A 21,094-nucleotide genomic window follows, 5' to 3' on the forward strand; every position below is an offset into this window, starting at 1 on the left:
ATGGGACCAGGATTCTTGGAAAACGACCAGAAACACACACAGACTTGGCTAAAGACCTACGGGGGCCGGAGGGACCGAAGCTCTTGCGAACGGGTCGGCCACGAGCTCCGGTTCGACGCCCTACAAAAGCAGAGCATACATGACCAGAGAAAACCTACTTGGTTTGGTTGGTCACTATTGAAGATGAAAGGTCAGGTCATTGGACTTCCTTTTTTATAAGAAAGCCACAAGGACATGAAAATTTCATTAAAAAAAAAAAAGTCACATGCAACGAATTGCCGGAATTTGTTGTGGAGGCACTTGAGTAATCGATTTTTCTTCAATTTGACACTTAAGTGATCCGACGAAAAGTTTTCGCACCAAATTAAGCATTGTACAAAAGTTACGGCACTTCTAGCGTTCTTCTCCCTCATTTTGGTATCTAAGAGATATTACATTCAAAATTTCCTTGTCTTCAGGATTGTGGAGAGCATTGGAGAAAATGTCGATGAGGTAACGGAAGGGGATGTATTCATTCCAACCTTCATGTCAGATTGTGGTGAATGTGCAGATTGTAAGTCAAAGAAGAGCAACTTATGCTCAAAACTCCCCTTCAGGGTATTTCCTCGAATGCCTAGATATGAGACAAGCAGATTCAAGGATCTTAATGGAGAAGTTCTATATCCCTTTCTGTTCGTGTCAAGCTTTATTGAGTATACTGTGGTAGATGTTGCCCATGTGACTAAGATTGATCCCGCAATTGCTCCAAATAGAGCATGCCTCATTGGTTGTGGGGTCTCGACAGGTGAAGCACATTTTCTTTTCAATCTCAGTAAAATTAATAGCTTCCCTCATCAGGTCAAGACTTCTTGTAGCTGGTATTTTCATTTTGACTTCACGTGTTAAGAGGGAGCTGATGTCTTAGGCTCTTTATTTTTGGTTCATTGTTTGTGTGGGCGGCTCTTCCCAAGCCAACTATTGGATCTTCCTATTGATTTGCATATTCTCATGCCAATTCTGTCCATTCATACTTTCTGTAAAGCTTTTACTGTTGTTGCGGGGGCATTTCAGCATTATGCTTTACCTATGAAGTACAAGTCCAACCTTACTTAATGATTTAGGTTTCGATGTGCTTTTTGGTCCTCAAGTAGAATATGCATGCTCTGGCTATTCAAATGGCTTACACAAATTAGTCTCTCATTGCTTCACTACTAGTACTGGTCTTCAGGGATGGTTCTATTGAGTCAGAAAGAAATTAGATCAGATGGAAGGGCTTTGGAAGGTCTTGTCTGATTGCATATTGTTCTCAATTTCTTCATGTTTCCAACTTGCATGAGCCTCTTGCAACAGAACTATCTTAGCTAATTTTGACTGACATAGCAAAGAATAGTGGATAAAATAAATTTCTGAGAACTGCTCGGATCTGTTTAGGGGTTGGGGCTGCTTGGAGAACAGCAAGCGTGGAGGCGGGATCAACCGTTGCAATATTTGGACTTGGTCTAATTGGATTAGAAGTATGAAATATAACAATGTTATGTTTTCCTGTCATGCTTTTCCATCCAATCATTGATCCAACAATCAAATTGAAACAGCAAGTTCATGCCCAAAGGATTCTGAGAAAGATAATGACTTAAAGTTGTCTCTGCAGGTTGTGGAAGGAGCAAGACTGTGTGGTGCTGCCAGAATAATAGGTGTGGATAAGAACCCAGACAAGTTTGAAATTGGTAAGACATGTTGACTAGTTTGCAGTAAAATTATAATACTCAAAAACTCCTGTGATTCCTAGCAGTGGCAGATATGCAGTTATTTCATGCCATAGCAGTTGTAGGGGAAACAGACTGCAAGTTCAGATGATAGACAAAGAAGCGAAGTTAGGATTAAGATCTTGGAAGGTCCATGTTCAGTCATTATAAAAGTTAATGCTTCTGAAGCAAAAATCAAGTTCTGCTTGCCCATGATACGATTTGTAAACGGGAAACTATGCTGCTCATTAAAGAATGTGTGATGTCTGAACATCCGATTTTAGGATTGCCTACTCCAAAGTTAGATCATCATATCTGAATTGATATCCTAAACTTATGGCATATGTGCCCCCTCCCTGTCCTGGGAAGATAGAAAGGAAAGGTAAAAAATTAGAAAAGAAAAAAACTCAGATTTATGACCTCAATGTACTCGCATGTAAAACTGTCAGCGTCAGTTGCTGTCCCTCGAGTGACATTCTCAGTCCACCATTGATCGGCACACCTTTCATCGTTTTGAAGTCCAGTTTGTGTTTTTCCTTACCAACACAGGAAAGAAGTTTGGGGTGACAGATTTTGTCAATGCTGGAAACTGCGACAATAAAGCGCTAAGCCAGGTTTTTCTCTAAAACTCTGATCTTCAAGTTCACGGCAATAAATGGTTACTGTTTGCAAGGGAACATTGCCTGTCTTTGGCAACATTGATCCAACTACTTTGCAGTAGTAAAGAATATAGTGGAAGATGAAAAACTTATAGCTAATTGTCAGGCTTTAATGTCAATTTTTGGCCATGTAAAGCTCCTTTACATGCGAAACTCTTTGCTTCATCACATAATTATAAATTTCTCATATCTTAATTGAACAGGTGATCAATGAGATGACTGGTGGGGGAGCAGATTACTGTTTTGAGTTGTTGGTTTGGCATCATTGGTGCACGAGGCCTATGCGTGTTGCAGAAAGCTCTCTCTCTCTCTCCCCCTGCCCCCCCTATCCCTCTCCCTCCTATGCTAAAATACATGAGCACTTAGACAAGCCACTAAATTCTGTGGTTATTGATTGTCTCTTATCTGCATGAGGTTCAGGGTTGGGGAAAAACAGTTGTATTGGGAGTGGACAGGCCTGGGTTGCAGTTGACCTTTAGCTCCTTTGATGTCCTTCATAGCAGGAAAAGCATTATGGGGTCTTTGTTTGGGGGATTCAAAGCTAGGTCAGATATTCCCATCCTCCTGAGGCACTATGTGGACAAGGTGGCTGTTCTTTTCTATAGCTACTTGTATCATGTCTTTGCTTCCTATGGTTTTAATCCTAGGTTCATTGGAAAGCACTTGAGCATTATCGTCACAAACATGAAGCTGTGCAGCAATTCCAGGCAGTTGGTTGTGCTATTAATTTGTCTGTGCTTAGAGAGTTGAAAACACCAAGGAAATATTTCATTTTCATATCAGTTCTGGTTCAAGTTAGAGTCTGATTCCAGATATTCGTGATGAAACATGCCTTTGAACTCCCCTCTCTCTTTCCTCTTGTATTTTCAGGAGTTGCAGTTGGATGAGTTTGTCTCACATGAGGTGGACTTTGAAGATATCAACAAAGCTTTCGAGTTACTTATTGAAGGAAAGTGTCTTCGATGTGTTATGGATGGGCAAATGAGTTGACTTTCGCTGTTTTTTTTTTTTTCGTTTCAGAGCAAGAACTCTGCATAATTCCTGCATAAATTGTGTTTTATTTGGAATTTGTTGTTCATCATATTCTAAGGTAGCAAACCCTGTAATTGTTCCCGAATCCTGAAATTTTCATTGGGACTCTTTGGTGATAATTCTGCCCACAATACTATGACACCGTAAATGCACTGGAAGCACCAGTGAAGTACTCGGTGGGAGAGAATATCTTCTGAGAGGAACCATAGTGCCTCAAGCGGTAAATCCCGGGCTTAGTCTCCTCCGGAACTTCCCACTCAATGGTTGCCGAACCATTCAATCCATAGTTTTCCGACTTCCACTTGAAAAACAAGCAGAAGTCATCGTCATCATGTACCGGTATCCACCGTTCCCCCTCAAGCTTTTCTACGACCGCAAACGTGCCTTCTGTTAATAGGTCGTGTCTTGGGTCCGCACTCCAGAAAGTGGCATTTGCTCTGTCTCCCATTTTAAATGTTTTACTTTCTGGTTGAGTGACATCCTCTTTAATGTCGCCGAAATTAATGCCTGGAGGAGGTAAGTCGCCCGGTGGGGGAAGCAAGAGGCTGATCTGTACAGAAGAAAGGTCGGGAGGTGAAGGACCTCTAGGGACCTTTACTCCTGTTGCCATCGCTTTTGCTAATTTCTTGAATTCTTGGATATAGGCTGATAACGTGTGGGGACCGTAGAGCGTAGAAGCAGCCTGCGGCATAAGTTAGCAACTGTAATGCAGAAAGGATATGAACGCTACCTCACGGAACGGTAAATTCTGGTAGTCCTACGATGGTAATTGACCTTCGTTTGGGTCCTCTCTGTTAAATCTATCTAGTATCATGGCTGCCTCAAAAAATCTATTGAGATATGCACAAGAGAGTACCTCATATCGCTGCTGTGTGTACTCTTCGAAGGTTGCCACATACTGCGAATAAGTGTTTGTAAGGCCTGCTATCACGACCTGGAGATCCTCCCGGAATTCTCCATTCCCATTGCTTATCAATGTCTCCATCACCGCCTCCCTCAGTCGCCGGCCAGCCATTGTTGTGAATTCTGTAAATTCGAAAACAGGATTTTGATTAGCTTGTATAGCGCTTGTGGCCGTTACTGCTGAAGACTTCCATCTAGAAGTGCTACTTCTATGTTGGCATTGACCCAAGTCTCTTTAGGACATGTTTGATTAACTCTAGGAAGCCCGTATACGATCAAAACCTGTTCTCGAGTGAAACTGCTCTTCTTGGTTGACATGATGAATTAAGGGACTCTGTCATACATCTTGAGCCACAAGAATGTCTTACTTCAACCACCTCTGGAATTACTTTCTGGAATTTCCTCTAGTCTCTAGACGTGGGTCTTAAGATACTGTGTGGAATTTAGATACGTGGTGACCGCAACACTCCTGATTCAGCATGTCTACTCCCGGAAGAGGTCTCAACACTTCTATATGTGGAGGAATGGACTATTCCTAAGCAAACCGAAGCTATGACATGAAATTAAAATTCACTGCATGAGGGAATTGGAGAGAGACGAACCTCCTGGTACAGAGAGAATGATCAGTTGTCCTAACCTGAGCATTTGAATTGGAAGAATCGCTGGCTGCATTATAGTAGAAAAAGGAATGTTTAGGCATCAGATCATGCTTGTCTGTGGTGACGTTAAAGATAATGCCATCATCACATGCAACACGTGACCATGCATTACTTTCGCATTAACTATTAATCCTCTAACAAATAATCAGGACTTGGGGGTAAAATTTTCTGGTAACATCCATCTAGCACCTCCTTCTTAAGCATACTACTGAAGTAAACCAGCCAGGCACCACTGGAGGATCACAAGATGTGAGCTAGAAGAGCATACTTCCATCAGAAGAGGTTGAGGATTTCAGTGGCCCGAATGCATTAGTGTTAGATTTGCTATGTCTCAAGCAGGTTGTAGCTCATGGCGAAGCTAATAAAGCCCATTAGACTGGCTTTTGTGAGATTATTGTAACTGTGAGATTGGATAGGGAGTCCATCATACCGCCCAAGCGTAGGGATGGAACATTTCACCGGTGCTAAGTAAGACGGGCTTCGGCTTCTGGCATTTCTCCTGATACGCACTCGGTTTTTTCAGCAAGTTCCTCACAAGCTTCCAAAAGGGGTTGATCTGCAAACGTGCGAGTCGTCCACATGAAACGAGATGATAAAGAATGAGCCAGAGTCTAATCTGGCCGAAACTTGCAAAGTTTTATTGCACGGTTGACGTGGTAGGCGCAATTGAATTTACTTGAAAACCGGTTCTGGCTAACGCTTAGGAATCTACTAACCTCTGTATCGCCTTGCTGGAAACCGAATTGGCCAGGGCCATCAGTGGTTCCAGCAGCAAAACCTGCACCAACGGCTGCGGGACATGTTTTAACCACCCGGTTTCCCTCTAACTCCACCTCAATATCTGTGAAATTTACATATGCATGACGGTAATCTATCTTTCCGGTCAGTTCTTCTTTAGCAGACTTGAATAGCTCGAGGGCCGTCTTGAATTGCCTGTCGCCTATGATCTTTGTGCTTAGGATTTCATCTGGGTACCTGTAACACAGTGTCACGAACCCTCATATCAATTCAAGGTAAGAAGCTTATGGGCCATTTCACAACCACCACGCAACTAATGAAATGCCCGACAATGATTAACTCATTCTAGAAGAAATTAGAGAATACCCGGGTCCACGCCCCACGCAAAGTGTATCGTCCCCGTTGCACGAAGAGCGGTTGAAATCGCACGGTTTTCCCGTATCGGTGCAGAATGCTCCAAGCACGTTTGGGCTCACGTCCCCCACGTTGGATTGGCAAAACGCAGCCACGAACAAGGAGCCATCGTTTATCCTTACCTTGGAACTCCGGCTGCTCGTTTTGCTGCACGGCTGCCCTCCAGTTGCGCCTATAGTTTGTGCCTTCTCGATCAACAGCAAACCATCTACGTCTGATCTCACGAATGACACAAACAGAAAAAATCTGTAACATTAGTATCATTCGCGCTACATTAGTTATAAGAACTCACGATGATCACAATTGCCAAGTTGAATAATCCATCAACGGCAAGCTCAGACTTGATTACACATTTTTTTAACATTAACGAATGATTCAGCAATGTAACCGACAGATCGCTTAAAAGCTTAACATAGTATATGAAGGTGCGATCCTGCAAAAGAAAATAAGCTTACTAGATCGGTTAGCCGATTTCCCCTTCCCCAAAGCAGACCGGTACCAGTCCTCAAAGAACCTGGCAGCGGCTCCTTTGTTGTCTCCACTGATGAGCCGGTTGTCTCGGCTCATGGACGTCCCGTGTGTCGCAAACCAATTGAACGCTCCAATGCTTTCCCTGCTCTCTCCATCGACAAACTTCAACAGCGTCATTTGCTTGTCCACGTTGGTCGGGTATTGAGCTCTCTCCTCAGCCGGATTGAGCAAGTACGCACTTGGGCTCCGACTTATACCTGCATTATCCACATCCCCTATTGAAAATAGATTATATCAGGATCGTTGGCATGATTCATCGATCAACAAAATGCCACCGATACTGAGCTATGTACCTCGGTTAATGAATATGGAACCAGGCTTGAGGTTGTTGTGAGCTTGGATGATGCTTTGCTCAACGGCATCGATGATGGCATCAAATGACTGTTTGACGAATCCGAGGGAGGTCACAATGTAGAGCACGTACTGCAAGTAACCTCCGGGACCAGCATGAGTGTGTATGCCACTGATTGCAACATTCTCTTCGGTGTACAAATCTCCAAACCTTTTAAAAAGTAGGAAATAAAACAAAATTGTTCGCTGAGATAAAAACCTATTACAGAATACTCGCGACTGTAACTGGAATGTCAATCTACTAGACAGTCTAGACTAAGTCCAGCCAATGACTCCTTCAGAAACTCTATCCTCTTACCTCGACCTAAGCCTTTCCAGAACCTTGATAGTGACGAGCTGCGAAGCCATCCCGGCATCGAGATTGACAAAGGCGAACCTCGCCCCGTTTGGACTTTCTGCCACGACAAACGCCCTGGCTCTCAACCGGAAGTGAATCCCCGCCGCATTCTGCTGGATGTTCCCGTAGCCCATCAGGTTCACAGCGGCAGCCGGTCCTGTCGAGTCGTAGCTCCCTACTCCGATCAGGTACTCCCCATTCACGACTCCCAAAACTACGAGCGCGAGCAACGAGAGGAGAAGTAGACACTTGCGCCCTTTGTTGCTCATCATCTTCACCGTCTTGCTCTCGTGTGGGATTAACATTGGTAGATACATGTTTGAACATAAGGTCTGTAAGTATATATAAGAAGCTCCATGGCCTAGGATTCCTAGGAGATTGGCGTTGTATGTTCTTAGATTGTAGTGACTGGGATGTGAGATGATGCTATCGTGTATTGATATTGAGATAATGACGTTGTGATTTCATGTAAGATTGTTTTTTTTTTTTTTTTTTTTTTTGGATGAATGGTACAAAAGTTTTGGGATAGTTAGCGCAGGAGAATCCTCGGATTGGTCGATCGGTTAGGAGAGATTGACGATGCAATGCCTCGTCCGTTTATTGTGCGGATGCATAAAGGCGATGAAACATCGGACCGCAATTGCTGTTGGCTGGTCCAACTCATTTGTGGGGCCAGCTAACACATAAAACAAAAAGAAACCAAAAATTTCAAATAAAAATATGAAGTACCATCATTTTCTCAAATAAGGACTTAAATAAGGTTATGAAATGACTATTTCTATCTCAAATAAGGGCGTAAGTGGCCATGACAATTTTAAATAAAGGCATGGTCTCGTCAATTGCCGACCAGCTAGATATTCCGACCAGTCAAAGGCATTTTTGTCCAAAGACCATTATTTTTAAATTATTTATTCTCTTTTCTTTTTCTTTTCCTTTCCAACAAAGGCCCTAGCGACCCTTGTTGACCATTGGTGAGGGTTGCCTTGCATAGGTCCTCGCTAGCCACGAGTGAGGGTAGCGAGGGTTGCCTCACCCAGAGTGAGAGTCGCCTCACCTAGGCAAGGCCGTCCCTCGCCAACTGCTGGTGAGGTGACCCTCGCTTAGATCTAGCGAGGGCTGGCCTTGCCTATAACCAGTGAGGGCGGCCTTACCCAGGGGAGGGTCACCTCGCCCAAGTGAGGTCGTCCCTTGCCTATGGTTGGCGAGGGTGGCCCTTGCCAAATCGGGTGAGGACAACCTTTACCAAACCCCCTCTAGGCATTGTCAGTGGTCAACCATTGTTTAAGATTGACAACTGGCAAAGAAGAAAGAAAAAAATGAAAAAAGAAAAAAGAAAGAAAAATTCAAAAAAGGTAAAAGATAAAAATGCCATTGACCAACTAGAAAGTCAAACCTTTTTTTGAAACTGACATAATCATTTTAAATATTTATTTGAAACAAAATTCACTTCAAGCCTTTATTTGAGAAAATGAAGACACTTCAAGCCATATTTGGAATTTTCCCAAAAAAATAAAAGAAGAAGTCAAATAGAAGACAAAAGAAAAGGGTAAATGTTGCTTTGTGCGAGAGAGTGAACCCAACAAGAGAGAAAAAGTGAGTGTGCTCACCAAGAGAGCACCGAGAGAGCAAGGGAGAAAAAAGGAAAAAGGGCGTGGCTTTGCGATCTAGATTCGAAGGCCAAATTTGAGTTTCGTTCGTTAAGAACTTTCTCCAACCTCCATTTGTGTTAATCCACCTTCATGGTGATGAAAATACTATTGTATTGTTGATGTTGATCCTTTAATATATGACTAAAAAGGAATACTTTGTGTATCCTACTGTTTTTAGTGATTAGTGGAAGCTTTTGGGTGGTCCATGATTTTTCCAACATTGGGTTTTCACATAAAATCTTCGTGTTATTGCCTTTGTTTCCTTATTATTTTGGCATTATATTTACTTATTGCGAGGTTTTGAAGGCTAGTTGCTGGGGATAAATTCATTTTAGTTGGTTTAGTTTTGGGGGAGAAATTGATTCTGGATTGGGTTTAGTTTTGATGAATTGTTACCTAGTTTTCCCCAACAAAGTGATATTGAAGCTAGTGTTCAGATTCTAGCATTAAATGGAGAAAACTAGTGGCATAATGTTTAAGTTAAATGCCTCAAATTATTCCTTTTGACAATCTCGAATGAAAGACATTATATTGCGAATATTTGTTTGATCCTATTGATGGTGAGGAGGCTAAGGAGATGAGGAAGACAAAGAATGAGAGTGAATGAATTGGAAAATAATTGGGTTTATTCAACAATAGATTGACAATAATGCGTTTCATCTGTCGCTCAAGAAAGATTTAATTAGTAATCACTATACCATTTTTTGATATGAGACAAAGATAACTCTGATACCGAATAGCTGTCAAGATCTTGGGTTATATATATAAAGAAGTTAACATAAGATGATTTCAAATAAATTGATAGAAAGTGGCATAATGATTGGTGATTATTTATATGTTTAATGTAAATGAACAATATGGAATTTAAAACCACCCGTGGTGGCGGCGTAGTGGTTGGGCGCCGGTTCCTTTCGCGAGAGGTTCAGAGTTTGAATCCATGCGTCGTCTGCCTTGTTAGAAAGGAACCTACGACTTATCCGGAGAGCAAGGGTGGTGGTGACTCTACTCCTTCCAGGGTTTACTCCAAGCGAAGACGACCCACAGAGGTTTTCTGGGTCACAAAAAAAAAAATATGGAATTTAAATAAAATCACATGGATGAAAGATAATAAATAATGCAAATGTGATGTATAGTGTTATGAGTAATATAAGACTATAAACTATGACCATCCACAGGGTAGTAATCCAAGCTCAATTGAGTGTAGCAAAATATGATTAAATGTAATTAAATTAACAATGTGAACTCACGTAATGACGGTAGTCCACCCTTAAGCAGAGATCCCACTGATAAAAGAAATGAAAAAAAAAAATTGATCTTCTATTATAGTTTGTGTTCGAGTAGAGTCCCACTTATAAGTAAATAAAGAAAGAACTAATAATATAGAGTAATTGCGCTAACCAAAACTCAGTTGGTTATTTCATTCAGCGATAGAATATAATTATTGAAAATAGATGATACAAATGATTGGAAGTGACTAGAAGTGATTTGATATTTCCAAGAAGTGACTACAGGTGATTTGGGGTGATTTCTAGTGATTGGAAAGTGATTACATAAAATTTTTAAGCGATTACAAAGTGATTTGAGGTGAAATGATCAAAGTGAAAGGAGGCTATAATTGGAGAGAGTTTAGGCACTTTTGAGAGTAAGAGAGTTTGAACGCTTGGAGACTCGAAGGTTTGAATGCTGGAAGTGTCTTGTTCCTTCCTCTTCTGCTCCTTTATGCATAGTTTATAGCTTTTCCTTTGCAAGCAATCATATATGGTTCAGTCAAATCGATCGTGCATTTCTTAGTTCTTTTCTCTTTGCACTTTTATGTTGCGTGCTAAGTTTAATGATAACTGCTAGGAAAACTTCACGGATGCAGGATGGACGTCTAGTGGTCTTTGTCTCTGGCCGGTCTCATTTTCTTCGCTCGACTTTCTCTATACTTTAGACGTATTGGATTTGCCTTTTTATCTTGGTATGCCTCACAAGACCATTGCTGTCGTGCACGAAAGTCGAGCGAAGAAAATGAGATCGGCCAGGGAAAAGAAGCTAAGGACGCCTCTTCCTTTGTCCATATAGACATCAAACGGAAAAAATATGCACGCTCACTTAGTTTGTATGAAAATGAAAATTCTTGGGCGTACCTTCGTCCATTATCTTCTCTAGTAGTCGAATATGTAGGCAAGGATCGTACAAGACGTATGACCCGGGCGCAATTGGATTGTAATTGGAGTGCTCCTGTCCCTCCAGGGAGAAATGGAGATTTTTTTTCCGATTGAATTAGGTGAACTGGTTCTAGGAATAGTTATTTTCGTGCTCCTTGCTGGCAATGCAAAAGCAGCCCCAACAAATTGTTTATTGAAAGTGCTAGCTTTAGTGTAATAGTTGAGTCGGTTTGACTGGTCAACGGATTAAAAAAAGAAAGAAAGTAAAGCCATCGCCTCGGTGACCGTGAGATAAGAGGAAAGAAAGGGCATGGGCGCGCAGACAGGGAAGGAGTGCAGGAAGAAATATAAAAGAGGGGAAAAAAATGAAAAAAATTGTTTCGGAGTTCGGACAACCGATAAGTCAGATTAATTACGTTTTGCAGTGCCCCGGTAAGTAGTCGAGTCATTTATTCATACAATCATGATAATTTTCGAAATTAGGTCATATATTCGAAATTATATAAATTTGAGCTACGGAGTCCAATTTTAGAGTTATTAAGCTGTGGAATTTTATTAATATCATGGATTAGGGCATTATAGAGTCGTGGGGTTTGATTAGAGTTGATTTGAAGTAACAATGTAGTCGGAGTGAGATTCTAAAATTTCAACTTGAGCTCCATGTTAAGAATAATTTTTAATATCTATTTTAGACAAAAATTTTGTTAGTGTGTACACTTTGTTCGCAAGTAAACTTGATTTAGCTAATTCGTAGTTAAGTTAGTGCTTTACTTGACTTTGACATTATTTCTCGCTTGTTTGAGAAGATTATGAGTTCAACGATTTGAGTAATTTTTATAATTTGGTCGTAGGTGTTATTGGGTGAGTTGTACTATCTTTTTTATGAATTTAGAAACTCATGTTGCGAGACCGATAAAAATTCTATATATTATGATTTCTGAAAGAGCATGTTTGTTGCATAAAATTTGGATTGAATATTTATAACTTTACGATCATTTGTGAATGTCTTGAAAAACGTCTAAAACGTTTTGAAATGCTATTAGGTTTATGACATGAATTCCAAAATGGTGTGAGAAATGTCTTATGAAATGTTTGTCTTGTTGATGAATGGAGTTAATAAAAAATTATATTTGAGTTTATGAAATCTTTTTGTAAAAGAATTACAAAAAGCTATTGACTTTGAGTATTGTTTATCAAATATTATATGTATTGATTTGTGAAATGCTTTATGAAATAGACTCTATTCGAGAAATTTGAGTTATGAAAGGTGATTTAATTTGATTTGCAAAACTGGTTTATGAGATGAATTATGATTTTGATTGTGAGATTACTGAAGAATGAGGTTTATGCTTATGTGGCTAGAAATCCTTTGAAGGGGAGTATGCTATCGCTATCTACCCCTTGAGAGAATAATAGGTTTAGGGGTAGTGCCTAAAAATAGGCTTATGGCCCATAATCAGGCACGGGCTCTCCTGAACTCATAGCTCATGCAACATTAGAGTGTTCATAAGAATATTATAGTAAGAAGTCACTATTAGCCTAAAACCAAGTGAGGTATAGAAGTATATCTCATTTTTTATGCAATCAGAGAATCTAGGGTTGAGAACTTGATTACAATAATTAACAAATTAATGTCATTTCAGCACCTAATCTTGTTAATTTTTTTAAAATGATTTTTGTCAAGTAGTTTGGATTAATTTTAAGCTTATCTACTAACGCGAGAGCTGATCATGTAAGTGCATAATCATCAACATAATAAAAAAGCCACCAAAGAAAGTATTAAATAGATTGCATGGGATAAAATACCTAGCATTAAGGAAAAAGATAAATGTCAATCCTAACTATATTAAAGGGAGCCACGAACAACGAAAGCATGTGAACAAGGGTAATTATCTTTGAAAACGGTTAAAACCCAAAGATAAGCCTTGAGGGCTTACTCAAGTTTTGAAATAGCTTTAGAGTTATGAAGCTTCCATTTTAAGAAAATAGCTTAGAAAGTCTGTTTTTAAAATTTTTTCAAATGAAATTTTGAATTTTGTAGATTTTTGATTTTTTTAATTTTCTATTTTTCTAATTTTTAATCAATTTTTTGAAAAAAAAATCGAATTTTCAATATTTTCTGAAATTTTTGAATTTTTAGTGTTCTTCGAAAGTTTTTAGATTTTCAGAAATTTTTGGATTTTCATTTTTTTCCATTTTTTGAAAATTTCTGAATTTTTAAATTTTTAAATATATTTTTATATTTAATATTATTATACCGGGCAAAGGCTCGGACACCCGCTGATCCAATCAAACTCAGGTCGGACCCAATCGGGTCACGGAAAGAAAGACATTTTTGAGCTTTTTTTTTTTTTAATTCTTTATTGATTTTTCTGTTTTCCTCTCTTTTTCTCCTTTGCCTTTTTCTTATTTTGTCCTTTTCCCCTGCACTCCTTCTTCGCTGAACGTCCCCAGCTGCCGGTCTTTCTTTCCATCTGTCTTTTTTTCATTTCTTTTCATTACCCCTTTTTATTTCTTTTTCTTTTCCTTATAATTTTCTCTTCCCTTTTGGTCTTCTTCTTCGTGCGTTCTCTGCACGCCCGAAGCCACCTTCTCTCCTACACTCCTTTTCGCCATGCGAACGGGTCGGCCACGCACGCCCTGTAAAAGCGGAGCATACCTGACCAGAGAAAACCTACTAGGTTTGGTTCGGTGGGGGTGCCCCTGCGGACGGCGACTAACGGATGGGCCACCGACGACGGCAAATCACTCTCTCGGGCTCGCGCTCTCGTCGCTCTCTCTCGGCCAAAACCTGCAGAAAAACAAGAACCCCTCTCTCTTTCTCTCTCTCTCTCTCCTGGACTCTCCCCAAAGACCTCCGACAACCTTTGGCTTTCTTCCCTTTAAGCTTGGCCAGCGACAAATGCGCATAGGGGTTGGACGGTGGTTGGGCAGTTCCCGATCTAGAACTGAGAACCGCCCGCTAAGGATTGGTTCTGAAAAATTGGACTTGAGATCCACCCGGGAATTGGATCGCCGGTCTAGTCGGGTTTCCGGGTGGATTTATGGAACCGGCCTCACAATAATAATAATCGGGACCGATTAAGTCTTGGAGCCTCCCCTTGTCATGCTCAAATCTTAACAAATCTATGTACTCGCTCATCCTAAAAGATTAAAATCAAACTTTCATTGTGCTAATTAAAGACGCAAAACTAACATTTCTCCCTTGTCCATTATCTGCCCTCACCCTCGGCAAAATCCACAGTTGGCCATCATTCATCAGCAGAACAAAAACCACAAAGCATGCCATGCGTATACACACAACCATAATGAAGAAAAGAAGCGAGTTATGCGTGGATTAATAAGCGAGTAGGCGGTACGGGCGGGTTTTAATAAGCAAGATATGGAGATCAACACCTCTCCATTTGGTGCGCTTTGGACTTTTTTTCCCACTTTAATTAATTTTTTTAATTATTTGATTTGAATTTGTTAATTTGTAATTTCATTTTTAATATTAAAAATTAATATATTATTTTAATATAATTGATCGGTTTGAGTGGGCGGATGGACAGATCCGTCCATGGAACAGAACTGCAGAGCCGAGGTTCCCTAAAAACCACTCACTTGTTAGGGCGCTTCCGTCCTGGTCGGTGGTCCGGGCGGGTCCCGATTTTTTTGCACACCCCCAAGTGCGCATGACTTTTGCCACCGCTAGCCTATTGCTGCCAGCCTGATCCCCGAACCTAGGATCACGCTGCGACCTACTACTCCCCTGTCTTTGTATCTCCGTCCGTTGCCCTTCTTTTTGCAGAAGGCGTGAGCGACATGAAGGGAGGAAGATGAAGAGGCATGCGGGTTGGGCCCAGAAAAGAATGGGGGCCAGGCAAGGAGTGGGGAAAAGAAAAGGAGAAGAAAGAATAAAGGAAAGAAGGCTGGGTCGGCTTGGCCCTGGCCCAATCCATTTCTTTCTTTTCTTTTTCTTTTAAGTAATGGTTCTTTTAATTAATTTTCTATTTTTCTTTTAATGAAAAGGCTCTATCACTACCAATGCAAATGCTCCTAATGTCTATATGTCATGCAATTTAATGAAACTTTTTTGCTAGAGTTTAAAATTTAATCCATAAATTTCTATGCAATTAATAAATAATTAAACAAGTTGTCAAAACTTAGATGTATGCATACTGTTGTGACTTATTTTTAGGCTAAATTACCTATTGATGTAAGTGGAAATCTAGCCAAGGGGGTAAAATTGGTTATTTTAGTCATGGACATTAAGCGTGACTATAGTTATATATTGAGCATTAGATTAGTCAATGGTTTAATCTATCAACGTATAATTTGAGGAGATTAATAATTAGAATAGACCATTAACGGGTTAATTACAAAAGATTGATCAATGGACTAAGCCATTGATGGTCATATACATAAAAAGTTCTATTAGAAAGTTTGCATCTACTTTTAATATTTTACATATATCATATTCTAGATTTGGGATTGATAAGTTATGATATCACTTTATATAAATGCATAATAGATGCTGGATCTATTTAAAAAATATTTACTACTCACTGAACTGTGATTGCTTACTTATTATTCAAATAATTTTTTAGGTTCTTTAACTAGCTGCAAATAAGACAAGAGAAATATTGATGGGGATATTCAATAATAGGATTTTGGACATGATTAGGTATAAATTGTGTATGTCTGATAGTTGTTAGGTTTAATTAAATTCAAAGTTATACATATATATTTGGGAAAATGTCACAAATAGTCCCTATCTTTTTTTATGTGCGATTTCGTCGCTGGCTTTCGATTGGGTCGATTTGATCTCGAACTATTGATAAATGTCGACTTAGTCGCGAGCTTTTGATCGGCTTTGGTCCTCAACTATTCATAAATGTCCGATTTAGTCCTTCGTTACTGTTTTTCATTTTTTAAAATTTTGTTAAATTTTTTAAAATTTTTTTAAATTTTTTTAAATTTTTAAATTTTTTTTGCTTTTTCTCCTTCCCTCCGCCGGTTCCGGCGGAGGGAAGCTGGCGTCCGGCGAGGGTCGCCCTCGCCGGCGTCGGGCGAGGGCCGTCCTCGCCGGATGCAGGCGAGGGCGACCCTCGCCGGTGTCGGGCGAGGGGCTCCCTCGCAGAGAGGGAGCCCTCGCCCGACGCCGGGGTGCTCCCTCGCCGGCGTCGAGCGAGGCTCCCTCGCCCGACGCCGGCGAGGGGCTCCCTCGCAGATCTGGCGAGGGAGCTTCCCTCGCCGACGTCGGGCGAGGGCGGCCCTCGCCAGATCTAGCGAGGTGCTCCCTCGCCTGACGCCGGCGAGGGGAGCCCTTGCCAGATCTGCGAGGGGCTCCCTCGCCAGATCTGCGAGGAGCCCCTCGCCCGACGCTGGCGAGGCCCCTCGCTCGACGCCGGCGAGGAGCACCCCGGCGTCGGGCGAGGGCTCCCTTGCCCGACAGCGGCGAGGGCCGCCCTCGCTTGCGTCCGGCGAGGACGGCCCTCGCCAGATCTGGCGAGGTGCTCCCTCGCCCGACGCCGGCGAGGGGAGCCCCTGCCGGATCTGCGAGGAGCTCCTCGCCAGATCTGCGAGGGAGCCCCTCGCCCGACAGCGGCGAGGGCCGCCCTCGCCTGCGTCCGGCGAGGACGGCCCTCGCCCGACGCCGGCGAGGGCTACCCTCGCCGGACGCCGGCTTCCCTCCGCCGGCGAGGGCTACCCTCGCCGGACGCCGGCTCCCTCCGCCGGCTCCGGCGGAGGGAAGGGAAAAAAGCAAAAAAATTAAAAAAAAAAAATTTTAAAAAAAAAAAAAAAGGAAAAACAGTAACGAAGGACTAAATCGGACATTTATGAATAGTTTAAGGATCAAATGGCCGTGATCAAAAGGAAGACTAAATCGACATTTATCAATAATTCGAGACCAAATCCGTCAGTCGAGGACGAAATCGCATTATCGCAATAAAGGGGCCATTTGTGACATTTTCCCTACATATTTATGGATTCTAGAAACTCCGATCCCTCAACTCCCGTTTTATTAGAGATATTGGTATATGTAGCAGGTTTGCGTTGGTCTCTATTTCAGGCTGCATCCTTGGATTCCTTGGAAATGAGGGCGGTCGTGTGATTCTTCTTTTCTGATAGCAATTAGGGTGTGACATTTAGGATTTGACATGAGATGATGGAGGTCTGTATCGGCGCTCAAGCTTTACGAAGCTACAAAGCAAAGATGTTAATCGGATGTTGATTTTTCCCTTGTCAGCTTTTGCTTTTTCGGTTCTGGGTTAGATTTTCAACGCTTGCTTTATCTACCTCGAGAAGCATACGAAAGCGAAAGATCGTGCAGAGTTGTGGTTGAAAGCAGCATAAAGATTTTGTACAAGGATGAACACAAGTCACACAGCATCATACAGTACTTCTGTTCCTCTCGTGCTCCCTATGCTGCTGCCTTGCAGCTCCAACACATGATCGATCGCTAGTCGTGGTTACTGAACAGTACTAATTATCTTATGGACAATGGTTATGTCGAAATGTTCTGCACAGACTTCCGCATGCACCTGCGGATGGCGTAGGAGATTATACAGTTTATATCCTGCGAGTCCCACCTTGCAGTTAAATTCTATTCCGGCTTGAAGAAGTGAACTTCTACTCCCATTGTCACTATGCTCCAAATGGCTGCCCCGACTATGAGAACGCTGAGCACCATCCCAGACACTCCCAAAACGCCATTTATACACCACATCGCGCTGTATTTAGCGGGTTTCTTTATTAGGATCCACATCAGACAAGGGTATGCTAAGGTTATGGGCAGCGCGATTCCTCCGACCAGCCCAGCCAGGCTCAGCAAGAAGGGCAGCGCGATCGATATGAAGAACGCCAGGCATCCGAAGAAGATGCGGAGGGCCGTACGCAGCCACCGAGGACACGGTTTGTGCTTGCTGTAGGTATACCGAGACTCTAGGTTGTCGAAGACTGGCATCGCGTATATCTGGAACGAGCTCAGGCTGTTGATCACAACGAGCACGCTCGCTAAGCAGAGGATGACTTTGGACGCGTCGCGAAGGTGGTACTCGTACAAAGCGTTGAGGATGCCTTCATTTGTAGGGATCTGTTAGAAAAAGAGAGACTGATCACGGAACGGTGGCGTAAAAGGGTAAAACCTTTCCGTGATGACGTTGAGGAAACGTGAAGTCTAGATCGATTCTTGTGTGGTTCTCACCGAGTTTCCGTAGGCCCAGTAGCCACCAATCGCTAGTGGAAACAGGCACAGTGCTATTACCACGTACGCAAATTTGATCCCTTTCCACATGGGCTGCCTAGATGGCTTTTGTCTACTTGAAGGCATGGTCCCCTGGCAATCCAAGGCAAAACATAAAGATCAGGGCAAATACTTTAGCCTGAAGTTAGAACATTTACATTCGTTAATGATAGCGCATCTTCATGAGGCGTTCTTTAGTCGATGAGCAACGTACTTTCTCGAATGGAACTATCTTTTACCTGGATTTCGAGCACGACATTGTGGCCTCTGAACACAAAAGCCACGATGCCGACCGCATTCAGGACACTGCAAATCCTAGCCAGCTCCGACCCTGTCTTCACCGGCTCGTAGGAAACGCCCGCGGGCCGGCCTTTGGTGATGGACAGCGCCCAAATCAGGGTGCAGTATCCGATGGCTGTGATCGCCCCTATCAGGGAGACCCCGGCTATTGAGTTCAAGTTGGGGAGCTGAGCCAGGATGATGGCGCAGCAGATGAACACCAGGTACCATTCCACGGTGGACGGCGGATCGATGTCGCAGGTGCCACCGCACAGGATCTCGAAGATTATTTTCATGGACCCGCCACCGATCACGATCAGGGCCACGCAGGTGCCCCCTGAAAGATACATTATTGGGAAGAGGGCCAGGAGCTTCCCCTTCTTTTTACCTGGAGTTGCGTCATTGGCTTTTAGAATTGCTATTGGCTTTTGTAATCGATGAAGCTTTATGTAAAGCGTTGGTTGATCATGCTCATGCATTAAAGCGGTCAAAAGTTTGAGCTCGCTCAGTCAATAAAAAGTCAATCCCTATGGTTATCTTTATCTGATCCGATCAACTTTTATGTTAAGATATCATTTCATCTCGCTTTATATTCCTTTCAAAACTACCATACACCAAATAATAGCAAAGGTACAAATTACATATTAGGTACCACCCAAGCACCCACTCTCCATTTAAAAACATAACTATTCTTATTAATTCCAACTACCCTTTTCTTTTGTAAGGATATCCTTTTAAAACGTATTGATTGAACTTTGAACGAGTGGTCAGCACACTAGTTACCAATGGAGAGAAAGAAAAAAAAAACTCGTTCTTTGACGCACAAGAGTATCATGCTACTAAGTTCACGTGGTTATTCTACTTGAAATCGAGAACTTTTTTGGTAATTTTACTATAGTGTTTCATTGTGGAGATCTTAGATAGTCTGTTGCCTTGCACATCTGATTCGAATCTGCATCCGATAAAAGGAATTGACCACTGTACTCAGCTATTCTTTTTAACTTTTCCCCTTTGCCTTCCAGATTAGGTTGGCGACTCCATATGAATCATTTAGCATACGACACATAACGAATTGGGTCATTAGGCGTGTGAATGCATACATATCCGATCACATCTGTCCGTTTATGGGTTGACTTGGGAGACTCTTCGACCTTACCATGTGTATAATTTCATGTTTATAACCAAAGTTGTAATTTACATAATTCTAGTCAGACATAAGACAAATAATTAGATACCCAGGCTCGGCATATTCTAATGACTCACCGAAAGCCGCCATGGAAAGTCGGAGGTATCTGCTGTAACGTGTACCGTCCTCGGACTCGTGAAGCTGAACCAACAACCAGAGCGTGTAGAGCTGCCACACGAACACCGCGGACAGACAGACGATTCCCCAAGCCCTGCACCACCAGAAACGCGTCAGCAGCAATTCCTTGAATCCCAATACCTTGGGAGAGAGAGCAAGAGGATTCTTTTTCTGCGATGAAAAAGCCAGCTAGGGTTGAGGGTAGTGCAGCATTCAACCGAAGCACCTAATCTCCATATTCGCGCATTACGGTTAGGTGGGCTTTTACGTTAGATGTTTTCCTAGGCCGAGGCCGACCGAACTTACCAACCGAGCACGGAGAAGGCTAAGGGAAGGAGGAGGGCTTGGACACCGATCCCCGAGCTCAGCGTGTGGAACGCCGCGTAGTACACGTTGCCGTTCCTCGACTCCGTGATGGGAAGCCAGTCGTCATGTGGGTCGAGCTTGGTGAACTGCCCGACCTCTTCCAAGTACCCTTGCATGCTCGCCATGGCCTTCTTCATGGGGCTCGCCAGGGGAGTCATCATGGCAGTGAAAGGGCTCCTCGCAGGTGTCTTTGGCGCGGACCCGATGAGCGGTGAACGGGTCATCGAAGGGGAATTGTGCAGCTGAAACGGCGGTGCCGATATCGCCGGGGTCTCCACGGTTGCTGCCATATAATCAGCCAATTATTGTGAGTTCTTTCCAAATAGCTTCTCTCTATACAGTGATTACCGTTTGCATCTTTTTCTTCCCCGGTTGGTGTAATACTTATATAGGAAGGAGACGATGGAGACACTATAGGACTGAGTCGGTGAATAACACAATTGTTTTTTCGGATGATTTGGTTATGTGGGTGCTGAGTCGGCGGCTTTGTGAGCTCTGAGTCGAGGCTAATTAAATGGGGAGAGATAAAAAGATGGAACCTTTGACCGGCCCCATTTGCATGGCCGCTGTCTTTTCATTTAAAAACAAAAAAGCTTTCAAAGCCAATCAATAATTGGATTCCATTTTGCTATTTCATGACATATTATTCAAACCCTTGACACGACTAATCATGACGTACACATATAGTTCATCCTCTTCCCGTCAATCGACCAATCCTGACGACGAGCGTGAGAATCGGAACTCACTCTCAATGTAACATGCATGGTCTATTTG

At 42.4% G+C, this 21,094-nt stretch overlaps 2 protein-coding genes and 1 pseudogene across 2 annotated transcripts; 1 reads left to right on the forward strand and 2 right to left on the reverse strand.

Annotated features, from left to right (window-relative positions):
• Positions 1 to 3,526, forward strand: LOC104451675 (annotated as a pseudogene).
• LOC104448906 (neutral ceramidase 2) lies at positions 3,391 to 7,788 on the reverse strand. Its single transcript, XM_010062841.3, has 9 exons — positions 7,307 to 7,788; positions 6,951 to 7,159; positions 6,582 to 6,872; positions 6,079 to 6,340; positions 5,691 to 5,949; positions 5,405 to 5,530; positions 4,918 to 4,981; positions 4,269 to 4,438; positions 3,391 to 4,094 (listed from the first exon to the last, which is right to left on the reverse strand). The coding sequence occupies exons 1-9, from the start codon at positions 7,660 to 7,662 to the stop codon at positions 3,546 to 3,548; spliced, it is 2,286 nt and encodes a 761-aa protein (XP_010061143.2). The 5' UTR covers positions 7,663 to 7,788; the 3' UTR covers positions 3,391 to 3,545.
• A 9,674-nt stretch (positions 7,789 to 17,462) lies between these two features.
• On the reverse strand, positions 17,463 to 20,788 carry LOC104448908 (lysine histidine transporter-like 8). Its single transcript, XM_010062843.3, has 5 exons — positions 20,261 to 20,788; positions 19,915 to 20,048; positions 18,612 to 19,039; positions 18,334 to 18,465; positions 17,463 to 18,222 (listed from the first exon to the last, which is right to left on the reverse strand). Exons 1-5 carry the CDS (start codon positions 20,608 to 20,610, stop codon positions 17,734 to 17,736), a joined length of 1,533 nt encoding a protein of 510 aa, XP_010061145.2. The 5' UTR covers positions 20,611 to 20,788; the 3' UTR covers positions 17,463 to 17,733.
• Positions 20,789 to 21,094: the final 306 nt, after the last annotated feature.

Source organism: Eucalyptus grandis, chromosome 6 (assembly GCF_016545825.1).
Source record: "Eucalyptus grandis isolate ANBG69807.140 chromosome 6, ASM1654582v1, whole genome shotgun sequence".
NCBI classification, from domain to species: Eukaryota; Viridiplantae; Streptophyta; class Magnoliopsida; order Myrtales; family Myrtaceae; genus Eucalyptus; species Eucalyptus grandis.